This window comes from Acomys minous (genome assembly GCF_964271855.1).
Source record: "Acomys minous genome assembly, chromosome: 1".
NCBI classification, from domain to species: domain Eukaryota; kingdom Metazoa; phylum Chordata; class Mammalia; order Rodentia; family Muridae; genus Acomys; species Acomys minous.
This window is the reverse complement of record NC_140483.1, coordinates 88,141,398-88,155,448: the sequence shown is the minus strand read 5'-3', so window position 1 is coordinate 88,155,448 and position 14,051 is coordinate 88,141,398. Positions and strand designations below refer to the sequence as shown.

Sequence of the window (14,051 nt, the reverse complement as noted above, 5' to 3'; positions counted from 1 at the left end):
AAGGACTGTGCTGTCTCAAGTCTTGGGAGACAGATTGTCCTGGTGCTCATGTCCTGCCAGGCCAGGCTGGAAGGGATAACTGGTCCTAACACAGGAGGTTTGCAGTTCTTGAAAGACTTGGTTTAATATTCTCCTCCTCCATTGAGTCCTTCAACATACCCAGGCCAACTGGGGCAGATTCTTGCTCCACTTTCAGGAATCAGACAGGTATTTCTGCCCCATTTGCTGTGCAATCACAGGCCAGTTGCTTTTCCTTTTTGATACTTTTTTAAATTAAAGGTTAAAAAGAACCCATCAGGTTAGAACGTTTGTCAGTGCCCAGGCGTGTCTTGGATCCTTCTCGACTGAGCAACCAGTCTGAGTCTTGAAAGGTCGTGTTTTATTGGAAGAAAGAGCAGGCGAATAGGATGGAATTGGACTGTAAGAGTCGGTCTCAGGCCAGAACTCCATGGCAGCACTAGCATTTGGGCTCTTCTATAAGCTGGAGCGACTGCTGGAGAGTTGGGGGAGTGTGGGGGGTGAGAGAGGAGGAAGCAGAAGTGGGGATAGGGTAGGGGTGGTGTGTGACTTCCATCAAGTAAAACCTCCAAGTGCAGAGAGATGTTCTCTCTCCTAAAGGTGTTTCAGCTCCTGAAACAGTCTCGAAATGGTCATTCAAGGAGCAAAACTTTCCAAAGCAATTGAATTTAAATACGTTGTAAGTTTTGTTTGTCTGTTTGTTTCCCCCCTGTAGTTGTCTTGTTTCATTGGTCTATGTCCTCTTTGTAGCTCTCTGCTAGAGCCCTTCCTGGACCCAGGCTGCAGATGAAGGCAGGAGTGAGGCACGGAAGCCTATCTCTGTTGGGGAACAGCTGTGCAATCTTAGATAGTCATCTAACCTCTCTGTTTGGCAGCCTGTCAGGCTGGACTAGGTAGTAATGTTAGGGTTGTTCACTTCTTTGGGGATCTGAAGCTCTCAGAGCTCAGGAACTCCAGGAATGGTAAACAAAACTATTCAGAAGGAAATTTCCTCTGACCCAGGATCATTAAGTAAAGGAAAGGGCTTCTTCCCTTCCTTAGTTAGGCTGGGTGGCTCAGAAGAGAACATATCCAAAGCTGAAAGACACCTACTGTGTGAAAGGGGGAATCTAGGATGCGCCTGTTGAAACAGTGTCTGCAGTTTCCCTCTTCCCTCAGAGTGTCCAAGGGATTTTGTGCAAACAATACAGGACAACTGGCACCTTCAAACATTGCCCAGATGAATTATTTGATTTGACAGCAGCTCCCCTTCCAGCCTCCAACCTTCCTTTTATCCTATATTTGTTCTAGAATGACCTCACACAAGTTGTATCCAGTCTCCTAACCTCAGGTTCCACACCTATAAATTGGGGAAAACATTGCCTCAGAATCCTTTTAGTTTTAAGATTCTAGATCAGGGATCCGTAAGCTCAAGGAGCACGGTTAGGAGCATGAGGCAGCTGATTGTCTGGAGCAGCCCCAACTCTTGACACCCCTAGGGGGAACTAAGATCCCCTACTGGCTTGGGACTGAATTCTTGTGCTCTCTGATCCATTGGGAACTCTATGCCAACCACAGTCCTTTGCCAGTTGTAACTTCCTTGCCTTAAGGCAGAGGTGGTTGTGAGACAGCAAAGATCAAGACCAGAAGGGGTTTCAGACAATGGAGAGAGAAAGCTACCATCCTACACCACAGCCTTCTGAGTCCCCAGAGACTGGCCTTGGTGGTTTTCCTGCAGCTGTGGCCCCAGTGTGGGTGGGGATGGTGTCACCCAGGGGAAACTTGCCCACTTGTCAGGGGCAGCTGCGAGGAGACAGCTATAGAGGGAGGATCTAAACATGACCTAATATAGAGATGTTAGAAATCGAGCAAGGTGGAGAAGAGTAGAAAATGAGGAAAAAATCAGGCAGAAAGCAAATAGAGAAAATGACTGGAGAAAAGGATCCACAGATCATCCTGAGCTCTGTCCTCTCCCTCTCTCTTCCTGTGACTGAAGCAGATATCTGAGAGTTCTTGTTTTGGTGTGTTTATGTTCAAAAGCTGAAGATCATCACTTAAGATCAAAGGGGTGAGTGTTTAGTTTGTTCCCACAACTGCTGGGCCAGGGGAGTGCTCAGTGTCTGTGTTGGGCTGGGTCTTAGCACACTAGAGGGCTCAGAACTATAGTTACCTGGGTGAAGGTAATTTTTTCTTTTCTTTCTTTCTTTTTCCTTCCTTCCTGCTTCTTTCTTTTTTCTTTTTCAACAGCTTTGATTATGGTCCAAGAGCTTTACACTCCCAAGAAACTGAGACACGTGTAGGTTAAAGAGCTCCCCTGGATCAGGACAATTCCTCTAGAAGTCTGTGTATTTTTGTCCTAAAATCTACAGGAACTCTGGTGGGGGAAGCTCAGCTTTTTCTGGTAGCTGGGAACTGCAGCATTTGTAGCCATCCTGATATGACAGTGCCAGGCTCTTACAAATAGAGGCAACCACACAGCCACTGGCTTCAGGTGCTCTCGTTAGCTCTGAATGCCGATGCCTTCCTTTTTTAAGAGGAGGCTCTGCACCAGATGCGGAAATCCTCTTGTTGACAGAGGCTTTGAGTTAAGAGCATCACCAGCTCCCAAGGGACCTGTCAGCTCCTAGGCTGCGACAACGGAATGGGTCTATGGATCTATGTGTTTGAGGCAGCCTGGTCCAAATTTTAGAGACTCCTCAATTTCTGGTAACCTTAAACTAATATTCCCCTAACTCTGCCTTTAGTTAATGCAGCACTGGGGCATCAGTGGATAGAGGAATGAGAAGGGAGGATATAGAGGAGACGAATTCTTGATAAACTTAGGAAATGTTTCCATTGGAAGGAGCCAGCATCAAAGATTCGTCACTAGACTCTGCCCATTTTACAGAGGAGCAAAGTGAGATCTGAAGGGGCAGATGCACACACAGATATCCGCCACCTAGACTGAAAGCCATATGTCTACTGTGCTGCACGTCTTCCTCCCAACATTTGTTGTTGTTGTTTGTTTGTTTTGTTTTGTTTTTTCTATTTCTTTTTTCCTTCTGGAGACTTCTTTCCCATCCTCGTCCGTCATCCCTGTCTTGGTTGCTCTCAATTTCTAAGCGCATCCCAGAATCTCAACGGCTCGCAGAAAGGTCAACTCTGTGGGACCAAGAGCCTGGTTCTCCAGACACTGCGTGGGCCTTTTTCTCCCTCCCACCCCCTCCGTTTCCATCCGCGAACCACTAGGCCTTCTCTCCACGCGTTTGTCAATGAACGTGGCGCCGTCGCTTGGGCCCCGCCCCCCATTCTCTCCCATTGCCCAGGTACCGGCTAATCAGGCGGAGCCCGTGGGTTGCTTAGCCAATAGGGCAGTATTTCGGGCTAGGGCTGGATGCCCCCGTTCTGATTGGCTTGATGAGATATGATTGGCAGGTGAGCTCCCGCCCCGCCCCCGCCCGGAGGGAGGCTGAGCCCCGGGCGGCGCTGTCCACACGCAGCGGGTCCTGAAAGCGGCTTCGGGGCGGCGTGGTGGCGCACTGTGCGCGCCAAGCAGGCGGAGGGCTAGCGCCGGCGGCGGCGGCGGCAGCGCGGGCATTAGAGCCGGCAGGGGCTTCCTCTTCTTAGCATCGACAGCCCCAGCGGCCCCGGCAGTGCCGGCGGCAGGGACCCACATCTTCTCCTGAGCCCCTCGCTCTACGCTGGGCAGACGCGGCGGCTGTCCCGGAAGAGGCAAGCCGGGGACAGTCCATCCAGAGCCCCGAGAGCGGGCAGCGGGGCTCCAAGAGTTGATAGCGCGAGGCACAGCCAAACGCCGAGGGGCCGGGAGCCGCGGGGCCCGCGGGAACTTTGAAGGCGACGGGTCCCGGGCTTCGAAGGCTGCAGCTCCGGGGCGCTACGGGCTCCCAGCCTCAGCAGCTGCACCATCTCAGAATCCGCCGCGGCCCCTGCGCGACCAGAGAGGGAGTTCTCTGTAACTTCGTCGGAGACGTCGGAGAGCCCGCAGGAGAGAGGTGGAGGGGCAGGTCCAGCCTCAGAGACACGGAGCAGCGGGAGGCAGGAAGGACCTGGCGGAGGCCGAGGGGTGAACAGACCCTCGAGGCAGCGAAACCGAAGCAGCCTGGCAGCTCCGGAGTGAGACGAAGGGCCGTGTGCTTGCGGCCTCCTGCCGGCTACTGCTCCGGCGCCCCTAGCCGTCCTGGAAGTGGGCCCCTGCGCTATGCCCTAGACGTCGTGGGGGCCTGGGCCGTAGCTTCTAGGGTGCAGGCCGGGAGCCGCTGCTTGAGCCCACCGAAGAGTGAAGCCGGCCGGAGTTGGGTACCTGCTCCCAGACCGATTGGCTGAACACCGTTTACCGCCTCTCGGCTCAGCTCTCCTCGATCTTCTGCAGGCGGCTCCGAGAGGGACCCCACGGCTGCAAAGGTGTTTTCTGAGCCCAGCACACACGGTGCCCGGCCTAGTGGCGCGGCTCCCTAGGCGCCCTGGGTAGCCCTTTGGCGCCGAGAGGCAGCGGCGTGGGCCGGCCTGCAGCCTGGAGCGCCCCGATGGAAATACACTGTAAGCACGACCCGTTTGCATCCATGCATAGTAAGTAGGCGGCGAGCTCGCTTCTCTCACTCTCCGTCCGCGATCGGGTTGGGGGTGCCGGACTGCGGGGGCAGTTACTAAGTCCTGGAGGACTCGGGACTCTGTAGCTGCGTAGACAACTTTGTAAAGTGCAAGGCTTTCAGGCAGCGGACGCGGAACGCTTTGGGCGGCCGAGGCCGAAGCGCCGGGTGGGTGAATCCCGCCTCCAGCAACGAGGTAGTGTAGGCAGCGAGCTGCCTGCCGTCTTTCGGAAGCTCCAGCAGCTAATTCTCTGAACACTGGTTCATACTCATAGAAAGCTCGGAACTGGGCCAGTTGGAGGGCAAGAAGTTTTAATAGAGGTCAGAGAGTCTCAGCGTCCAACGCCCCCGCTCTGTTGGCGCCTTTTTCAGCCACGGGACTAAGACTGATGATTAGAAGGAAAAGTGTCCCCCCTCCCCAGTCCCTGCATGCGAAGAAAGAAGTGGGAGTTAAGAAAGAGCACCAGGTCCAGGGTTCCAAACGGGTCCTAGGTCGAGGAGAAGGGTTTAAAACAAAAAAACAAAACAAAATAAAAACAACAACAACAACAAAAAAAAACTCAACGAAGTCTGGGTCCCTAAGCAACATTTCAGTTTAGGCGTCGGCCAGTACATACAGAGACCTTTAAAGTCATCTTTGGGTCGTTCTCTGTAGGCTGTCTGCCTTGAGATGGCTTTTCTACTACTAAGAAAAAGAAAGAAGGAAAGAAAAAGAAATGAATGAATGAATGAAAAAGAAAGAAAGCTAATTAGTCACATGTAGGCGCCCCCGCCTTCTGAAAGCCTGGGAGACCGGCAGGGTCATTTCGGGCACAGGCAGGACCCTGCTGCCTGACCCGCAGGGAGTCTGCCAGTTCACCCATTAACACAGCCTCCTGTGAGATGAGTGCTCTTCTCACGGTGAGTTAACGCTGGATTAGATTCGGAGATTTCAAGGAAATTCCAAGTGGAACGAATCGCGTTTCCCTTCTGTTGGCTGTAGAATCGGCCAGAGGAAGGCGCCAGGCTTTGGCAGACTGTACTCGGGTGCCCAGCTCGGGTCTCTGTGGACTACAGATCTCAGAGTAACTCTGTGGGTAGCAGGGGGCTCCAAGCTCGCTTAACCTCAAGCCGCTACTCTAGCCGTGGGTCCCCTATTTAACAAAGGCAGTAGAGACCCGGTTAGAGAGAAGGCAAGCTAGGGCAATAATCTTCGTGTCTTCCACTAAGGGTGAAGTGGCCTGGCAGCAAGGGAACATTTGTTTAGGCAGCTGAAGCAGGCTTCGGGCAGGTCAGCTTCTCTTTGTGTCAATATCCCAGCCGGAGGTAATCCTCCGGATAGGCTACAAGATGCGGGCAGAGAAGCGCTTGCTTTGGTCCCAGTCTCAACGATTCCTTCCCATTTGGGGACTGGGTTCAAGCGGTTTCCAGTCCACCTTGGCTCCAGCGTCTTCCACAGCATTTTTCTGCACAGACTGGCTCTGGAGCCGCTCTGCTCTTATTCAGAGCGAATCTTAAAGCAAACGAGTTTGGGGGCAACACTTTGAGAGGTGGGCAAGCTTGGGCTCAGCCAAGAAGCAACTGGGAGGCAAGAGGAGTAGGGCTGGCTCCCCTGCTGCTGGCGGAAATCCAAAGGCCCGCACCGCACTGCCTCTCTCTGTCCAGAGTTCTGTTGCCCAGAGGTCATGCCCAAGCCCGTGGGGAGACAGCATCAGACTTGGTGGTCTTCTGATGTGCATCCACGTAGAGAGGCAGCTCCTTCCAGGTGCAGGTTAACCAACTGCTAACATCGCAGCTTTCCTGCGGGGCCTTCCTCAATCTGCCCCCTCCTCGGGAGATGCTCCCTCCTCCCATTCTCAGTCTCCCTGGCAGCACAGTGGGGGCTGGGCCAGCTTAGCTTCCAGAGCTAGTGGAAGCAGCCCTTGGCTTCTTTGGGAAGACCCTTATTTCTTGTGCCTACAGCGACTTGCTTGCACATTGTAGTGTGTTTCTAGGTCCTAATTTGCTGGTGATGGGGGTAGAGAAAATAGGCTCTGCAAGGTGTCTTTATTTCATCTTTATTTCTGGCGCTGGTCTGGTTTTCCTTGTCACCTCCCTTCTCCCATCCCCCACAATCAGTTCTGCACAGGACAGCTTCTGTTGGGAGGGACGGACATGGCTACACAGTGGGCTCCCGCGTTCAGAGGTGCCCCATACTCTGCTCTACTTCCGTCAAGCACACAGGCACAGTGACCCTCCCTCAGATGTTTCCTTCCCTCAAACATTTTGCCAGTTAGTTATAAAGTACTTTTGTGGCTGGTTTCACACCCGAGTGTGGCCCAAACCTTTAGTTACCTCTGTTTTATAACATATGATACCAAGGCTAATGGGATAAAATGACTGACAGGAATGTAGCTGGTTCTTGGGGCATACCATTAGGCTTTGGAGGATTCATGGAAGAGAGAAGGACTTGATCCCAGAGAGGGCAGTGGACTATTGGAGGGTACACACAGGCACAAGGCGATCTCCCTCCCTCCCTCTCTCTCTCTCTCTCTCTCTCTCTCTCTCTCTCTCTCTCTCTCTCTCTCTCACTCCCCCCCCCATGTGTGTATGTGTAGTCCAATCGTGTCTGTATTCACAACATGACTCTTAATGTGTGTCAGCACCTGGCTGTCCACTCTCTGTGATTCTGTTTGCATACCTCTGTGTGCCCCTTTCTTCTCCTGCTCTGGTGCATTTAGAAAGAATTTCTATGATCCACAGTCTTGTAGTTCAGTCTTCAGCTGAGCAGTGGATATCTTTTCTAATAATCTGTGCCCAGCCATAGTTCTTGGGGGTGTGGGCAGTGCCCTTTGTGAACAATATATTCTTACCAAGGTCTAAGGAGAGTCTATAGGAGCCAGCTCCTTCCAGCCAGAGACACAAAGGTTCCAGGGGTCATCCACAATTTCATCGCTCTTCTGCCCCCCCTTCAAACCCTGTCCACCCATGTGGAGGCTGCTCCTTACTTCTGTCCTATCTGTGTGCTTGTTTCCCAGTTTTTTTAAAAATCTAATTTGTTTGCGTCGTTTCTGTGCCAGTCTCTGCAAATTCTAGGAATGACAGCTGAGTTCATGTCTTATCCCAGTGCCTTCCTGGCAGATGAGCCCTCACCTAGCTGGAATACACAGTAGAAGAAATCTTAAGGAGATGCAAAGCTGGAGCAAGGCCTGGGAGGGGGCGGGGAATGAAACAGAAGCCCAGCCCCTAGAGATCCTGTCTTCCATTTGTTAGTGTAATTTGACTTTTCCATTCCCTAAAAGCTCGCACGTCCTGTGTCCTATCTCACCCTTCTTCTTTGCCTTCTGCCTTGTTCAGCCCTTTGCACACAATCTTTCTTTCCCTGTCCCACCTTCACTCTCCCTCAGATTCGGCCTTCCCTTCTTACCAGTCTCAGATTAGTACCTTTCTTGAGGCCTTAATAATAAAATGCTCCGTTGGGTGGATTTATGAATGAGGCAAGAGGACCAAGAGGAGTTGGGGGCCTGTCCAAAAAGTTAAAAACAAACAAACAACAACAACAAAAAAACAAAACTAAGAGTCACCTAGGCCAAGTCTGTGTCAGATGTGGACACTTGCCTTAGATTCTGCAAATCTGTAAGTATTGTAGGCTCGTGGTCACAGGAAGGTAGTTTGGGGGATCTGCTGTGATTTAGAGAGGCCCAACTCTAGGAGATTTTTGGTATTGTTTGCAGTGATACAAACCCACAAATTCCCTACTGAACTGCTCTTGGCCCTGAGGCTCTCTGAAGGTTGCCACTGTGGTTTGGGTAGAAGTCTTAATTGTCAGTGGTATAGCAAACAATTGCAGGTTGGCTGCAATGCCTGGACTTCTAGATCATATAAAAATGTGCTGGGTCTTTTAGCCACCTTTTCCTGACCTCTGTCCTCCCAGTGAGCACACACCAGTTTTGGGTGTAGTTTGTTTTATTTATACCCAGCCTGTTCTGGAAAGATCAGTTCAACTCTTACTTTTTTCCCTTAGATAATCTCTGCTCCAGAACAAAGCTGTTGATGGAGGTTGCTGTGATCTTTCTGTTTTAGGGAAACTATTCGCTTATGTCCCTAGATGTAAGATCCTGTTCAGGACAAAATTTTTCTCTTTTTTTTCTCCTGTGTGGACTGTTTTAGAACAATCAAAATTCCTTAAAGGTGCATTTCAAAAATAAGAGGAAAATTTAGCATACTTAGTTTGGAACTAAGTAATATGATTTCCTTTAAAAAAATGGTTTTCTTGGACATACACCTGAACCTGGACATTTTGGGAGATAATTTATGGATTTTAAAAAAGACTCCTTTTAAGGAAATAGGCTATGTTATAAGTATTTTATCCCTTGGTTTCAGATGTTTGTGGACCAGGCTAAGTTCTAGACTAGGATGGATGCTGGCTGCTGAGCTGTGATGGTTATTTTCCGCTTTAAAGTTGGCGTGTGGCTACATGCATGACCTTGGAGGTGCCTCGACTTCCCTTCTGGCAGAGTGCAGGGTCGGAGGTGATCCCTCATCAGCTTCTGAGCTGCCAGCAGCAGCAGTACATTCTCGTACGAGGCTCTGGCTCCAACCTCCAGCAATGCCAGGCAGTGGCTGATTCACAACCATAGGGCCAATGATGTTGCTACACTGGACCAGTCTGTGTTTACTAACTTGGCTCTTCAGTTTGTTCAGGTTCCTGTTTCCCTTTAGAGTGGCCCTGACAGACCAGTGTGCGAGACAGGAACAGACTCCTCTCACTTAAAACACATCCCACGGCACACATACAATCTGGGATTCGGGAGCTTTCTTATTTCTTCCTAACCAACTTAAACCTACTTGTAGATTGTAAAACACGCCCAAAATTCCAGGGGTGCACCTTTCTAACAAATGCTGAGTCAGCGGAGTGTGCTGTGAGCAGAAGACCCTGTGACCCATTTCTTTTGTGTGCTCTGAGAGGGTACAATGGCCAGGCCTGCATGTCAACATCACAGTCTTAAATAAAAGCTTTACTTTCCCCCCCTTCCCCTATTTTTAAATTAAGGCAGCAGTTAGTGTTTGTCTCTGTGATCTGAAAATGCTGGTCATTAAAAAGAAAAGTCTTTAGTTCTTGAATTAGATTGCTGATTTAAAAACACGTTCCCCCCCTTGAGAGGTAGATATTAAAATAGCCTGTCTCACTTTTGAAGACATTTGTTAAGGGACAATGAGTTCCACTGTTTTTCTTCCTCTTTAAATTTGATTATCTCAAGGCATAATTTTCTCCCCAGGCTCTTCCTCAGATTCAACGCTGTGTAGTAAATTGTGCCCCTTTCACATAGATTTCTTCTACACATTCCTTACCCTCTTTCCCCAAATGAAGAGGAAAATGCTAGTAACTAAAAGAAACACAATATGGGGGTGGCACGGGCTATCAGTGGCTAGCTGACTGCCTGCAGATGGGCAAGAGCTAAGACTGGTGTTAAAAGGCAATCTAGGGTCCTTATGTCATCTGCATGATTGGACTCCAGGTGCAAGACACCTAGCCTGCCAGCCGTTTGTGACCAGAGGAGGGGCTCTCGGTGCTCACGAGGGCACTTGTGCTGTCTGACGGTTCTAACCACCCTTCCCCTTTGCCTTTTGTTTCTGATCTGTTTCAGGACATGGAGGAGTGAATCAGCTTGGGGGGGTTTTTGTGAATGGACGGCCACTCCCAGATGTAGTCCGCCAAAGGATAGTGGAACTTGCCCATCAAGGTGTCAGGCCCTGCGACATCTCCAGGCAGCTTCGAGTCAGCCATGGTTGTGTCAGCAAAATTCTTGGCAGGTAAAGGCACGGGCTCCAGGCTTCCCTCAAGGTTTTAAAGAAAGATCTAAAAGACAGCCCACAGCTGTCCAAGGTGCCAGTGTCCTCGTGAGACTACGGCAGCATTTTGTGCCACACGCTCAGCACTTGAGAGTTTGGGAAGTCTTTTGAGACCATCCTATTCACAGCCGCTGTGGAAACCTCTCTTTTCAGTGCCTTATGGAATAGGGGGACTTTATTAGGAGGGACAACGTGTTTCTCAAAGGGCTGGCAAATTATTTTACAGAAGCCAAAAGTGAGAGGTTCTTCGGAATTTCCCCAAGCCTCTTAGGTGAGCTTGGGGTCCAAGGACCGGCTGGGAGGAGGGAACCATAGATTCACAGAATTCAACCAGAGTGGAATGTTTCTTTTTCTTCTTATTTTTCGTTTTCACTTTTGGTGCAGGGCTATGTAACGTGTTAAGTGATTGTCTACCACTGAATTATTCCACCAGTCCTCTGAGTTTTCTTTTAAGTGTTTTCAAATAGCAAATTCTGAATTTAAAAGCCAGCCATCATCTTCAGTTCTATCACCAACCTTATCATGTTGGCTACAGTGTTTTCCTTCTGTGTGCTTTGTTGCTTTTGTAGTGACAGGCATCCTAAGTACACATTAAGTTAGAAGGAGGGCAACGGAACAGCAACCAACACTAACTCTCAAATCTGACATTTGAAAGCTGCCTCTTGACCTGGCAATTTGCTGCAAGCAAAATACTAACAATGACATCCTCTCAGAGGGCTGTGCAGTCTTTTAGCCTCACATTTATTTTTTTCACCAGTCCCAGCATGATCCAGTGAAGGATTTAAGATGAAGAAACAAACCTTTCCTAGGCAAACTGACTGGCCTGGTTATGTCTGGCTAAGTCAGTGCTTGGGCTAGACTGAGGCCAAATCACTCTGGGACCTGCCTCTCTCCATAACTCCAAAACACATCCACAGGTTGGTTGGTTTGTCTGATGTCCTCGGCGTGTGATTTGTTTTAGGTCTGCTCTGGCAGACAGGAACACTCTCAGGTAGCTGCTCAGGGCTTTCTCACTATTTCTCTCTCTGGAGCCAGTGGTCCTCATCTCTGTCCCGTAGTTTGTATTATGGGTTAACAACTGACGCCTGAAAGAAAGCCATGCAAATTTGGAAGCATTTTCGGAGTTTTCTCGGTGACATCATGACTCTCTGCTCTTCTTGTTCCATCTGCTGGAATTTAAGAATTCTCCCAACAGTGTTGAATAACCATATAGAAAATCTTGATTAGGACCAAAGGAATCTGGCCGTTCCTTTAGGGCCAACATCCCAGATCCGTGTGTTTACTTTCCATTTTCCTGTCCAGCATGGGTCACATCAGCTGTGGAGGCTGAAGGCTCAACCCACTTCTACTTAACACTCAGCCAGCCAATGTGGTCCAGACTGAGTTCAGGAAGGAGCGGAGGAAATTAGCCTGGTGGCCCTGGTAGATGGTGGTTTAGGGAGAAAGATGAGAGTGAGTGAAACAAAGGGAAGCAGTAGTTAGGGAGACAGAAAGATGAGAGAAAACAAAGGGAAGATTTTTTAAAAGACATAATAGAAAAATGTAGAAGAAAAAAGAGCGAGAAGGGAGCTATGTCAGAGGTTGCCAGTCTCACTTGTGGAGCTGCATGGTCTCCAATATCTTCTTGTGATGCTTCTTTGTTGCCAGAGTGGAAAGTGGGGGGCAGGGGGCAGCTTCCTTTGTTTTTACTGAGACATCTTTGCTGAGCTGACATTTGGTTCGCTGTTTGAAAATTTCAGGATACCGAGAGCCTTTCTCAGACATCCATTCTTGTGTCTCAGAGCCCTAGAGCCCTTTATGTCTCCGATGAAGACTGAGGTGGACAGGGTTCCTTGTAAAGTCGGGCCAGAAGCCTCCCACGGACCAGAATAGATTTGTCACTGGGCAGAGTGGCACTCGGAAGTTATGCGCCGCTCCGGTGCCTGGCCGTTTAAGTTGTCAACAATAAATTGGAATTTCATAGCTCATTATTTTCATAACTAAGAACCACAGTGGACAAAATGTCACTCTAATTAGAACTGCCTTTTAAGAAACAAGTTCAGCCCTAAAACAGTGTGTCTGGGAATTTCTGAACTTGGCCAGTTTGATTCACAGATTCCTCCCCCACCCCAAGAAGAATTTCATGGGTGCTCACTGGGTGACAGGTCATAGAGTGCTTGGTGTGGTGTGGTAGATGTGGGTTTCAAAGGCTGTGTAGCAAGCCAGGCAGGAGCCTTGGGGGCAGCCAGGGATCCCTGTCCACGCAGGAAGGTATATGGCCTGTCTGGAGTGTGGACATCCAGTCTAGAACTCTAGGCTGCAGTCAGGTTGGGCATCATATGAAGGCCAAGACAGATCACCAGAGCAGGGATGTTGTCCCCTCTTGTTGGGAATGCCAGGCCATTTGAAATTTGGTGCCACATCACACAATAAAAATGAACCAGTGGGCATTTAAATTCCCAACTGCTCACACTACTTTATGTAAATTCTCATTTATTTATTTTGCGAAGTCTTTTCGCAGCCATTCTGCGTTCCTGTTATCATAATAGCTTTGCAAAGGAGTTAGGGTAAATATCCACCCCTTACAGAAACAGAGGAACTGAGGCCTAGGAAGGCTGAGTGAGTCAGTCAAGATCACACAGCCAGTGGGTGTCGGAGCCACTACGGGCATGGCACCTATTGACGCCCAACCTAATGCTCTTTGTCCTCTTTGCACCGAGGGACACTGTGCTGGTGGCTGCCGTTCGTCTTTTGTCTGTAAGCCAAAGGGCTGCACGGCTGTTTTGCTGGGATGAAAGGATGGTTATTAAGTCCGAATCCTCACTTGACACAGTCTGAAGTTGGGGTTTCGGGGGCGGGGTGTCTGCATTGCTTTTTAAGGGCCTGGCCCACACGTCAGTCAAATGGAAGACTTCAAGTGTCAAGACCGCAGAGTCCCACAGTTGGCAATGCTCAAGTAGGCTGGGCAAGGAGCCCTGGGCTGCCACATATCAGCCACCTAAGCATGGGCCTTTATTCTGCTGCCCTGGGAGTCACTGTCATCCCATTAGATTCATGTATGTGGAGAACACAGTGTGGTCTGTGTATCTGTAAGTGCTGAGACCGTCCATGCCCTAAGAGGGATCAGTGACTGTTGGTTTCTGGAGTGAGTGAAGGCTGCTTGAGAGGCAGTAAAGGATGTAAACGGTAAAGCTCTCTACAATTGTGAGAATCGCAGCTACTAACTCAAAAATGTTATAATCAAAGCAGAAACAGGCAGTAGTGGGAAGAGCCCTGGCTCTAAAGGCTGTGTCTGTAGCCAGAAGGAGTTGGGCAAGTCCCTTAGTCTTTGGGTCATTTGTTTTCTCTTCTATAAAACCCCATTGGCTTTAAAAGATGAGTGAGGACCAAGGTGATTTGAAGAACTCCGTAAGCTCCAGAGTGTTGCGCCGAAATATTGAGTTGTTGTGTGATAGCAAAAAACTGACTCTCTCTTGAGAAGCTGACAGGACTGTGGAGTCTTCAGGAGTTGCTATGTGCCAGAATTTAGGAGCCTTTCTACTTTCTATTAAAAAATGTATTTTTGTGGACCTCTACCAAGCCCTTTTGTGATAAAAAAAAAACTCTCTCTCTCTCTCTCTCTCTCTCTCTCTCTCTCTCTCTCTCTCTCTCTCTCTCTCTCTCAAATTGCTTTGATAG

General features: G+C 49.5%; 1 protein-coding gene across 6 annotated transcripts in view; it reads left to right on the top strand.

Annotated features, from left to right (window-relative positions):
- The window catches only part of PAX5 (paired box 5), a 185,707-nt gene that overhangs the window by 3,137 nt on the left and 168,519 nt on the right, over window positions 1-14,051 (top strand). For 2 of the 6 annotated variants that reach the window (XM_084778245.1, XM_084778243.1), the window contains exons 1-2: window positions 3,656-4,563; window positions 10,190-10,355. The exons of 1 other annotated variant lie outside the window; for it this stretch is intronic. In XM_084778245.1, the coding sequence (XP_084634371.1) occupies window positions 4,521-4,563; window positions 10,190-10,355 (209 nt within the window). In that variant the 5' untranslated portion in view covers window positions 3,656-4,520. Of the gene's footprint in view, window positions 1-3,655; window positions 4,564-10,189; window positions 10,356-14,051 lie in introns of those variants that run through there. 3 more of the 6 variants (XM_084778244.1, XM_084778242.1, XM_084778247.1) reach the window with 2 other exon arrangements.